This window comes from Mya arenaria, chromosome 4, assembly GCF_026914265.1.
Source record: "Mya arenaria isolate MELC-2E11 chromosome 4, ASM2691426v1".
Taxonomy (NCBI): Eukaryota; Metazoa; Mollusca; class Bivalvia; order Myida; family Myidae; genus Mya; species Mya arenaria.
Genome location: NC_069125.1, coordinates 48,769,037 through 48,781,480, shown reverse-complemented (window position 1 = coordinate 48,781,480; position 12,444 = coordinate 48,769,037). Strand labels below are relative to the sequence as shown.

Below are 12,444 nucleotides of genomic sequence, written 5' to 3'. Positions count from 1 at the left end.
ATATGGAAAACAGAGGTAATACATACCGAATCGAGGCCGTTTTCCACTCAAAAAAATGAATCGGGAAGCATGGACACACCTGACATTACTGCCCTTGTAGTTGCTTTTTATATTTTCCATAGGCTAGTTGCTTTTGATATTTTCGCTCATATTATAATTTCGTCTGTAATTTGTCAATCGCAATATTTTTGCCATGGTGTAAGACATAAGAAAACTGTGAAGCTGCAACAGAAGGGGTATCATGTGGGGTAGTTGTTCAATCTGATAAGTATTTATATTTTTTTCAAAAATAGCTGTTATCATTTTATTGGAAAGTTCCGTTCAAGTTGTTGTTGCAGTTCTAATTTCCGCTCTTATTCAACTTAAATATTTTCACATTATCAATAATGTCAATATCCCTATAACAATGAAATTGTTTCTAATTTAACAAACGACTTTAAACTTTTGCAGCCTACAATATTTTTCCATGGGACAAACGTATTTCTGTCCGTATAATTTTGTTTACCGTTTCGTGCATTGTTTTGGCAGTTTCTTGAATCGCCAAGACGCCTGCATGATTTTTTTATAGAGTCTTGTTAACATAGACACATACAATATGGCGACAGTGAAAATGAAATTCAGACACAAGTGAATCTTAATTAAATGCTGACTTATCTTTTCCTTTTAGCCAGTTAACTTTGGCCTTATGAGTACACAGTGCTGGTGAGTGATCTCTGAATGTTTTGAATTACCCCCAGTCAAATTGTTGTTTTGATGGAAAACATTAATATCTGATATCATCGTTTTTGTCCTCGTCTGGCACTGCTTTCAATGTTGCTTGTTAAATGTCATTCACTGCCCATATTGGCGCCATCGACTGTGCATGTGTGTGTGCGTGTGTGTGTGCGTGTGTGCGTGCTTGCGTGCGTGCGTGCGTGCGTACGTGTGTGTGTGTTAACTTGCAAGATGCATACAAACCAAATCAATCTGAATGTGGTGTACAACGCTAAATACTTAAGTTAAGAGCAGCATGTAACATATATCATAAACATAAACTTAAATATAAATTAAAAAAAATGCAATTTTAAAATCTTAACTATTTAGTATGTAATATCTTTGCAAGTCAATATATCATGGCGGTTAAAATTAATTACAGTGTTTTTATCGCAACATGTCGTATCTGTCGAGGGCTGAAGTCAAGCAACGTTTATGACAGATCAGATATATTACGAAATTCTATCTTTCTGTAGAAAATATTTTGTAATTGCTTTTTTCAGTTTGAACTTGCATACAGAGTATATATTTTGGCAAAAAACAAGGGTTATAGAACGAAAATGAATAATATGTTTGGTGTTTGCGTACCATTCGCACGTGCCTGTGCACTATAAGACGAGTTTCGACTATCAGTGTAATCATGCGGTAAGTGCAATAAAGCAACTCAAGTATATTTGGCGTTTTCTCTGGGGTCGAATAGATTATAAAAAGGTTTATATGACATGTAATTGATGTGGTCTTCTTTTATGCTATAATATCTGCCAAATTCTTTTCCACTGTCTGTCCTGAGTTGATCATTATTCGTCATCGTGGTCAATTTTCACAGATTTCGAAAATGCAATTGTCAACCAATTTTGATTGTACTAAAGCCAAGATGTTTATTTACTACGCGTGTACACTGTCCAAGTTGTTTGTTGGACTAAATCGTCTACATGATAGAAGCTATTATTCAATACTTACAAATGCCACACAATCATTATGCTGTTTCCGATTAATCGTCTGCATGATTCATTGGATAAATTACAATTTATATTTTTTTACATAATAAATTATGTTCTCCATTTGACAAGTTATCGTAAGAAAAACAGGGCTTAAATCGAATTCTTTATGCTTAATACGCAACACATAGATATTGACGACACCCACATTGCACATCTTAGAATAGCAGATATATTTGGTACATAAGGCTTTTAATATTTCCAAATTCTGTTAAACGATGTCATAAAACGTTTTTGTCTATTTTCCCTAGCAGAGTAATTTGTATGCAAATGATGTCATTATTGATATCTTATATGTCACCCTGCCTTGTATCTGATAAACAAGAGGCTGATAGTTCAGGGAGGCGGTTTGCTTCCATTGTAATGGGAGATTTTACTAACGTGTATACAATGATGTCGCCTTGACTAGCGTTTAACATTATTTCATACTTTAAAAAAGGATATAAAGGAACACGTTTCATATAAAACTTATTTGCTAAGTTATACATTTACAATGGTGTAACATGTTTCAGTGTCCTATCACAAACCGGTTCTTCAATTTTACACAGACATTCCCAATAGCAGAAACAGAATAGACGCCGATTTACTCCAACTACAAATCGTGGTATCATTCGCTTTTGATGAAAACAGATTAATTGCTTTTGATAATAAAATATTCCCTGTATTTACGTTTTGCAATGCATATGGAAGATTACGTGCATAATAAATGCTTTAACGCATGCTCATCAATGAAACATCTCTTCAAGTCTAAAAAACTTTATTTATTGCGACAGCATATTCATATTGAAATATTTATTCCGCTGGGAAAAAGGAACATGACGGTTTCAACCAATATGTAAATTCTCGATGCTTGATGACCCTTTATCATTTTAGTATCTTGTTGTAGACATTTTATGTGCAGCTAAACGTGAATAGTAATCCGAAAGTGATAAATCAGACCAATTCTTTTGCCTTCCGAAGATTGCAAAATATGTCGTTTGTGCCAATCTCCAGTTGAAACAAAGAGCACATATCCGAACTATAACAACATTATGGCCGATGTTATTTCGGTCATTCATTACATATTGATAATATGCATGCAAATATCTATCGAATGATAATAAAATTGAATAAAGATTTAACATAAAATTGAATGAAACTATCAGAAAACTAGCTTATTTTGTGGATCAGATTCATAAAGGGCCCTGTTTAAGAGTGCTCGCTTAAGAAACACTCAACTTTAAAAGTGGAAAAAGTGAAAATAGCAAAACAAAATTTGTTATAAAACAAACATATCATCTTTGATTAAGACATTTCGAGCAGGGCATTTACTTTAAGCACTAAAAACTACTTCTTTTAAAGCAATAGCGTGTTTTTAAGCAAATGAATATTAAAAGGCCTTTGATACACATAGATTAAAACATTGTGGACAAGGGATACCCTTGAGGAGAACACTATTTCCAAAGTAAGAATACCAGTTTTCGAAGTTAGATGGAAATGTAAACATTGACTGTTTTCTCTAAGAGTAAAGATACTGTTATGGATATTTTAAACAATGCTTGGTATTTCTTTTTTTTTGGACGGGTCTTTTATTTCCAGCATCTTGATATGAGGGCTTAAAACTTAAACTGCCAATGCTTATCTTTAACATTAGCCTGTTTCAGATTAGATTGTTCTAAGTTGTTACAAATATTAGGTCTCAATGTTTTATTCCAATACTTTTTAAGACAACTTTACTTAATATGTAAACCGATCATGCTCGTATAATAAGTACTGAAGTGCTAAATATGAGAACAACTGTATTCCTACTTTCGTTTTAAAATGTAAATAACGTACTAAGTTCTAATGACACCTTCGCGTGCACTTTTAAAATATATTTCTTGGCGGCTTTTCTATATACGCAATCCCCATGAATTTGATCTTATATTTATATTGCAATATAGCATCATAAACTATAAAACATGACAAAGTAAATACAAATAATTCACAGTTTTTCTTGCCAATGTATTCTGGTCGGCAGATCACAGGCGAAATATACGTTTTGCAACTGAGTGTGTCTTTCTTTTTTTATTCGGAGTATGGATAAAGGCAAATAGTGATTGTTGAAACACCTTATACGAAGCAGTGTCATTAAAGTTGTTTTTTTATCTTATCTTAGTATGTCCGAGACATTTTCTCTTTGTAAAGCAGACACACGGAATAATTATTCTTGGCCATTTTAAATTATGTTCTAAAGAATAACAAAACAATTTTAAAATGACCATTTGTTGCACTATAATGTTTTCTGTTAATTATTGATAGATTATATACATAATTTATACTTATTTTCTGTCAGATATCTGTGCATTCTTTGTGTGAGACAATGATTAAGCATGCATCTGCCAAGGGACGTAAACTATTATTTCGTCTGTGTTTGCTGATTTGTGGCATTCTACTTATTTCTGGAGAAACACATACTCTTTTATTAGAGACTTGCATTGGAATAATGGGTTTCTGTTACCAAAATATCCGTTTCACACATTCGTCTGTTCTGTTAATACATGACTTAGATAAAATAATACTTGATTACATTGAATATTACATGGATCACTGTCTGATATTAACATACTTTTAATACGACTTCTGGGTGTTCTTTTAAATCCGAAAATAAACACTCTGGAATCTTCACTTCTTAATTTAAATGGAAAATAATTTTCCAACTGTTGAGAATGTCTATCTAACTTCATTCTGTACACGCTAGTGTGTTTGCGGTTGAGAGTGAAGTGGCATTAATATTTACGAGAATTGACTGAGTATAAACGTATAGTATAATAGTATTCAAGAACCTTCGTTTTGTGGTGCCATAAACACATTATGCTGTGACATTTGTCTAGACAAGTATTTCGAGTGTATGCCTCGATACATTCGTAATCGCCATCAACATCTCCATCGAAGTCGTTTATCATACCATTCGCTGAAAAATTGGTAATAAAATAAAACGCCAGCATGTTTTTTTTCGCGTGAACAAAAGCAGTCATAAGTGATATTAATAGTTCTGCTTTAAAAGATACGGTTGACAAAGTGAATATTTCTGAGATATTAGACAGCTAAGCTGTTCTTAAATGAAACTGTCTACATAATGGAAACGTGTATATGTCCAAGAAATTATTTTTTTATTATGAAATGTCTGTCATATTTGTGAGATCATTTAAATGTTAGTCTCGTATTACAATAATGATATGATGGAAGCTCAAGGGAAAACATCAAAATATATTTGTAAATAAAACGAAATGTCTATCCACGACATAAGGATCGTGTTTTTCAAATCTGATTAAGACATGTAAATGAGAGTTGAACGCTCCATGTTTCTACGTTTGTGTCTCAAGATTCTTCATTGTCGTTTGGGCCTGGACCATTTGTTCATTGTTTGTGAGTTTTTGTGTCATTTTGCGTTTACCCTGTGCCATTAAATGGGGTTTATGTTTACAATGTTGGCTTCTGAGCTTGTTTCTGTAGTTTTTCATATAAATACTGGCATTGTGTCTCGAAACAGTGTTTATTTTTGAAGTTTCAACGACTAGACATTTCCTGTAGTTTTCATTGTATTAACAATGATCATGATTAACGTCGGACCTCAAATATAAACATGTCTCTAACACTGGTTTAGACTAAATGTTACTATGCTCAACACGGTATTTAAATAACCGGATTTTTATTACTAGAATGTCAGTTTAATATCTTGAACATATAAGGATATTAACATGAACAAATCTGAAACAACAAAAGGAAAATTATAAGCAATGCATTCACTTGCAGTGAACATGTTTAGTAAATTGAAGCATGTTTTTTTGTGATTTTCTAGCTGAATAATCTAATCTTGCGGAAATGCTTTTATAATATGAAATATCGACATCTTAACCCGTTCCAAAACTTTGTCTTAGAATAAGACATATCAATGCTTATTCATCGTGTTAACATATTTATGAATCGGTACATATATGTTTATTTCAATTGATGATCGAAAGTTAACTATATATTTAACAACGATTCTCTTGTCATAACATTCATTTTACAACTAATATGAAGTAGCCAATCTGTTGGTTTTATGTTCCCCTCTCTTTACAAGGCGTGTGTCCCGTGTCCTTAGATGACTGATGGGCTTTTTTTATCTGAGTCTTATAATATATTGTTCGCAATAACTTTCAAATTAAATCGAGCCTGTTCCCCTTTGTTTTACCAAACATCCTCACACTTAAAGAAGAATAAATAATGTCAATAAACTGCTATACAATATGGTGGGAACAACTTTCGATTGTTTGATTTTTCAAACTGTCTAGACTCGCATGGAAACGTAAATCTATTGGAAAATATTTTTTCCGTTGTACTCAAAATAACACTTCATCATTCGTTTCTCTGCCAATAAACTGCTTCATGATTAATAGCGTGCTTTTAGAAGTTAAAACCATTATTATGATTCCACCATTATCGAGCTAATAAAGACAAACGACTTGTTCAACTTCTGTTTTTTTTCTGAATTAAGGCTTTTTACTATTAAAGGAACGGAAAAAAGTTGGCCAAAATTCCATTGTCAACTAGCACTTGTTTTCGGTTTACACCAAAACAAATTAATATAACATTGTTTTTGTGGTACTTGTTATCAATGTATATTGAAATCAGTTTAAGTATTCGCTTATTTTGGCAGTAGAGAGCAATATCATAACATTGCCATGTATAATAACTCATTACATTTACCAAATCAGAACAAATCATAACACTGGTTGGATTCGATTGGTCATTAAACTAAATTTTGTTCTTTTGCAGAAAATTATCAACATTTTTTTACATTATAATGATGCTTTATAGAGGGTCCAATGCTTGTGGTAACGCTGGTATGACATCATCTGCAGTGTTGGGGTCTCAAGTTTTGAAAGTTTCAACATTGTGGTTACTTTATGTTACCAAAGGTCATCCTTTCAGAATGAACTTATGTTAATCTGCAGCCAACAGTTTAAAACTTGGTGAAGATGTCCAAAGTCTTTTGGTTAGTTTGCAAATTTAAATGGGATTGGATAATTGTATAAACATTGACCAATCAAGAAATGTTAAGGCTCACTTTTACCAAACAAATTAATCAATTTTCTCCAATTTCCTAAGGGTATATATGTTCACATACTATTCCTACATTGAAGGCGATGGACAAGGCTATAGTTTATCCGGTAAACCGTTTTACTCAAATAATAACCTAACTTTGCAGGTGATGGACAAGGCGATAGCTGTTACCTGCTTCTCCATGGCCGTGATCATAGTTGGGCTCAACGGCTTGGTCATAATAACCCTTAGCCGACAGAAGGAAAATAATCGCTTACACTTTTTCATACGTCATCTAGCCATTGCAGGTAATGCTTATTAACAAAAACATTTTTTCAAATATTAAACTTGGTGTGCACCTGTTGTAACTTAAGAGCACATAACAATCTACTATACAAAGAAAATGTACTTTACACATCAAAAAAGTACAAAGTGAACTGTACAAAGCAGTTGTAAAAAAATGGTAAATCAGTGATAGTGCAGCTTAAATATTCAAAGTAAAGAAACAAATATTTGGTCCGTATTATAACTGGTTTGAACTTTATTCGGTGTTTATAGATATACATTGTATTTTTTCATGATTTTCGATGAACGAAGGCACTCATCAGCGTTATAACGTATTTTCGAAATTGTGTGGCAGTTTCAACAATCAGTGTGATACTGTACTAATTATATAATAGCTTAGTGAGCCTTATCACATTCTAGTAATAAATATAACGATCAAAGGGAACTACAGTTTTGACAACCGCCTAACTCCCAAGGACTAATCAATCAAAACGCTGAAAGCTCTGGAATATTCACTTCGTTACAAAAAAGGTCACTCATTTGAATGCAAGGCCAGTATTCCATGTACATGCTTTGTGCATCCATAGTCTGCATATGTGTTGCACATATTCATTTCAAAACATGTGTCCGAAAAAACAAACAAACTGTATTTCTACTTAGAAACGTCATCTGATTATATTTCATTAGGCGCAATTATTTATACAGTAAGCTTTAAATGCATGATATGCAATATAGCAACTAAAACTTATTAGAATGACTCATATAGAATAAACGTTCAAATTTAACAAAGACAGATGAAAACATATCAGTTTGATTTTTCTTCCGATAAGGCTTTTTGCATGCAACGAAAATTGAGAGGGTTGAATGTGTAATCGTCCAAAATAGCAATTATGACGGACTTAAATCGCTGGAAAACCTAGATATTGGTAACTCAATTGGCGGGCAAATGGCTGTGACCATTGGCGACTTTGATGCTCGGGCTTTAACTTGGCCAGGCATAGGGTATTTTGAAAAATCTTTGCAAAAAAAATGGTTTAACATTATTTCAGTTTTTACGTATATTAAAGCAATTATATGTCTTTGATCTAACAGAGCTTGTTTTATCTCTTCTATCTTTTATTTATAAAAAAATCTAGTAGTGTAATCATTTTATCACTCTGATGTAATCCTTGTTCTGTGATACAATATCATGTTTATATGTTTTGTTACTTGAATACAAATGTGAGTAAAAGTGACTATATAGTTATGTTCGCTCTTTGCTCGGTCAATGCAAAACAAATATTATTATTATTTTTTCGCTCGCCCTCCCTATTTGTTTTGGGAATCATATGTTGAACAAGTTGTTTATTCTGTGAGGCCTTTTTGTACGGTTGCGAAATAGGTTTTCAAATGAGAGCATGTTTTTTTCTTGGATGTTTTAGAAATAGTTGTCTGTTTTTTTTTTATTAAATTGTGATTTAATTTTATTGAACTCTTACAACAACATTTTCTAGCAATAATTATTGATATAAACAAATTAAATTTGGCTTGAAGTAGCATGCCAATTGTAATTTATTTCAATGACGAATTATGTACACATGCCCGTGCCTGCTTGGTGGTCCCAAAGCCCGAGGTTACTAAATAACAAAATGTTACAACATAGACAAAACTTTATAATAGTTTAAACTCGCATACATATTTTTCATTCTCAGTCTTTTGTTTTTGTTTAAGATATACTGGTTGGGTTGATTGCTGTTGCTGGCGATGCAGTCAATATCGGTATTTTGCACGCGGAATGGCTGGCCGGCGACGTCATGTGTCGTCTGCACCGATATGCTTGTTACGTCATTCTTATCGTCTCCAACAATCTGCTCATTGGAATGAGTGTTGATCGCTTTCTTGCTGTGAAGTATCCGTTAAGACAGATTACGGGAGGTATTAATACTTAATGTCTTTTTTAATAAACAGGGTCTGGTAGAAATAATATCTACTATATGTAGATTTCAATAATACTAGTAACATGACACATTTTTTTCATCTCTCTCTCTCTCTCTCTCTCTCTCTCTCTCTCTCTCTCTCTCTCTTGTAAAATGTTGCTGCATTTCGTAGTGTTGTAGCAATACTCGTTTCATGTGCAACTTGATAATTTGCTATTTGAATTATTGGATCCCATTAAACTTTCGCATAAATATTGCAGGTTACATGCCATACCGAACAATCATCATTGGTTGCTGGGTTCTTGGATTAGCCTTACCTACATGGTTGATACCATTCGTTGGAACAGAATATAACACAAAGTACTCGAAGGTCTTTTGCAACGTAATGTTAAGAACTGAAAGTCAATGGAAGGTAAGATTTCACTTTGGTTTATTCTAAAAGCCCATATTACGTTTGTCATTTTCATGATTTCTTTGTCCACATTTATTTTATTATACATGTTTCAAATACCGTATTAAAAATATTTCAAACAAAAGATGACATATACATTATGATAAAGTAAACGTATGGTGTTCTATTTTCAGGCGTTTGTTTGGAGCACACTGACTGGAGTTTTCTTTCTCCCCCTTGTCGCAATTTCCGTTTGCTACATCGGCATTTCAATTGTCGTCTGGCAACGCTGGAAAGAAGGACAGAGGCTAACAGAAGTGAAGGACAAGTCTCAAAAACAAGGTTTCTATGTATATAAAGTGATACTTATATATTTTTGTTTCATTTTGATAGCAGAGAAGTGAAACTTATATAGTTTTGTTTCATTTTGATAGCAGACTAGAATTGATTCAAAGTCATATTTCAGTAATGCATATACAAGTGTACTAAAATATGTATTCATTTAAAGAAACATGCATTTGTTTCTTAATAAGCTAAACGAATGTTAAAAGTAAGATGATCATTTAATGTTTTCAGGAATTTTAGAGCGTGCACGACCAAAAATGTCTGGGTTGCTTCCAAAAGCCAAGGTGAAGTCTATAAAAATGACACTCATCGTTTGCTTTGGTGAGTGTTTTTCAATTAAACTAAACATTAAACAGGGTTATTGTATGACACGATGTATATTCCTCGACAAGGTTCAAATTTAAAAATAAAAAATAAAAGGAACGGTACTGTGAGAGAAATCTTCGAACCGAGTCGTCATGATAATGTGTGCATCTCCTCATGTCAATAAATTCAAGCCGGTAGTTGCTGAGAAAAGCGCGGATACGGATTGACCATAAGCACAACCTATAGAAAATGAAAAAGGCAATAACTTTGTAAAAATCAACGAGCCGGACGGTGCTGATAAAATGCGCATCTTTTCTTGTACTTGAAGCTTCCCATTAAGCACCGTTGATTATAAGCCGGTGGTTTCTGTGAAAAAACGCAGACCCGAATGGACCTTTATAACATATATAGACTTTAATAGTGCCTCAACTTTGTAAATCGTCACCTAGCCGAAACGTGTTGATAATATGCGCATATTTTTTTCTTATTAAAGTTTCCTGTACTGTGCATCTAGTTAATGATGCGCATATTATATTAACTGGTGGCAATGAGAAAAACCCGGACTCGAATAGTGCAACGGACGGACCTATTGATAAACGGATTGACGGACAGGCGCATGGTCGAAGTGGAGACTGTATTATTTATATATATTTTCGGGAAATTTAAAAATGATGATTTTATCGGTACTGATATTTTTGTTGAATCTTTAACTTCTTAAATTTAGTACTTATCATTCTGCATGTCCTTTTATATTGACGTTTTATTTTTTGTGAAACGCCATATTAACACAAACACAAATATACGGGAGTTGTTAAGGTTAACAGTCTGGTAATATTTTATTCAAATTCATTTCAGCATTCTTTGTCTGTTGGCTGCCAGCGACATTGATCTACTTGCTTGACGTCCATCGATTAAATTCTCTAGACAACACGACCAAACGAATGTTAGAGAGGCTATATCCGCTAAACAGTCTTTGTAACCCTCTCATCTTCATCATGTTCAATACGAAACTTTTCTCGTGGCGTAAGACAAACACTCCCGCGCGTGATTACGACAGCATGGGCACACAGATGACTGCAACCTGACTACTATCGGAGATATGGCGTCTCATATTGACGCCATTTAAGCGTTTGAGTTACGCAGAGATGTAACTCGTTGTAAACAAAACACTCCGACATTTGAGCATACATTTTCCGGGAAATTGTGTATGGGGTATTTCGCTAATAATCTAAATTTAGCCTTTCTCAACTCAATTTTATGTTTCATCACAGAAATGATATAGTTCATCTCCATATCGTCTGCATATACAAGTGTTTAAATATCTAATTGTACCTATAAGACTGTTCTATAAACGTAATTAATGGTTAGGCATGCTGCACTGGCAATCAGAGAATAGTTTATACTCTGTAAAGGTGATGTTATTTGACTGATATTTATTTTGCATATTGAAATGAAATTATATTTAACTTATGTTTTAACAGTATATAAATGTGAGTACAGAATGCGATATTATAAGGACACGATAGTTATGGCAGTAAATGATCACTCGATTATAAGATAGATATAAGCTTTTGTAATTTTCGCTCGAGTTAGATACCTTTTTCGAAAGCAATTCATCCATCATTTAGACAGGTAATTAGAAAGCGACCAAGGCATCCTGAGTGAGAAGCAGACACCTTCACTTCTAAATCTTTTCATCATCACAGCACCATTACTACAGCAAGAGCTTTAAAATCAGAATAAATTAGAAGAACTAAAAACAAATTCACCTTAATCCAACAACAACTGCAACGCTTCTGATCTAAACTGTGCAAAGTATATACTTGTTTGATTTAATACCACATATCGTTAAAGATCAATTCGATCGTTTTTGCTGTATTCTGTATCTAAGATACAGCTAATAAATAACTCAAACCACATCGTTTTCTTTATCAAGTTTATTTCATCGGTACCAAGCTTAAAATGCCAGCCGTTATTCCAATTTACTTTGAAATGCGCAAAAATTATCGCTAAAACTCAAACAATCAACAAAAGTACACCTTATTTTGTCGCTGAGTTTATGTCGGTAACTTTGTTTCAAATGATTTGATTTTGACAATAGTAACCTCTTAACGTTAAAAATCAAAAGATAATGCAATGTAAAATAGGATTTTTGTCAATATAGACAATGATAACGATTTTGAATGTTCGCATGTATGTTAAAAGGTGAAACGCAAAGTTAAAAAAATCATAATTTCACGCACTATGTTTATTCCAAACATTCGTATCATTTGATGTAAATATTCCCTTCAAAGCCACTGAAGATTTTGACCGATTTGAAATGGCTGGTACGCTGTAAAAAAATTGAACACACCATTTTTTTGCAAAAATCCGTGGAAACCAGTTAAATAAAACTGCTGACAAA

General features: G+C 33.2%; 1 protein-coding gene across 1 annotated transcript in view; it reads left to right on the top strand.

Moving 5' to 3' along the window:
• Positions 1 to 11,939, top strand: part of LOC128232881 (neuropeptide S receptor-like) — a 48,123-nt gene extending 36,184 nt beyond the window's left edge. Inside the window, exons 2-7 of the mRNA XM_052946663.1 lie at positions 6,964 to 7,105; positions 8,793 to 8,996; positions 9,259 to 9,410; positions 9,584 to 9,731; positions 9,966 to 10,055; positions 10,896 to 11,939. Coding sequence (XP_052802623.1) covers positions 6,964 to 7,105; positions 8,793 to 8,996; positions 9,259 to 9,410; positions 9,584 to 9,731; positions 9,966 to 10,055; positions 10,896 to 11,125 — 966 coding nt within the window. The 3' untranslated portion in view covers positions 11,126 to 11,939. The remainder of the gene's footprint in view (positions 1 to 6,963; positions 7,106 to 8,792; positions 8,997 to 9,258; positions 9,411 to 9,583; positions 9,732 to 9,965; positions 10,056 to 10,895) is intronic.
• The last annotated feature ends 505 nt before the right edge of the window (positions 11,940 to 12,444 follow it).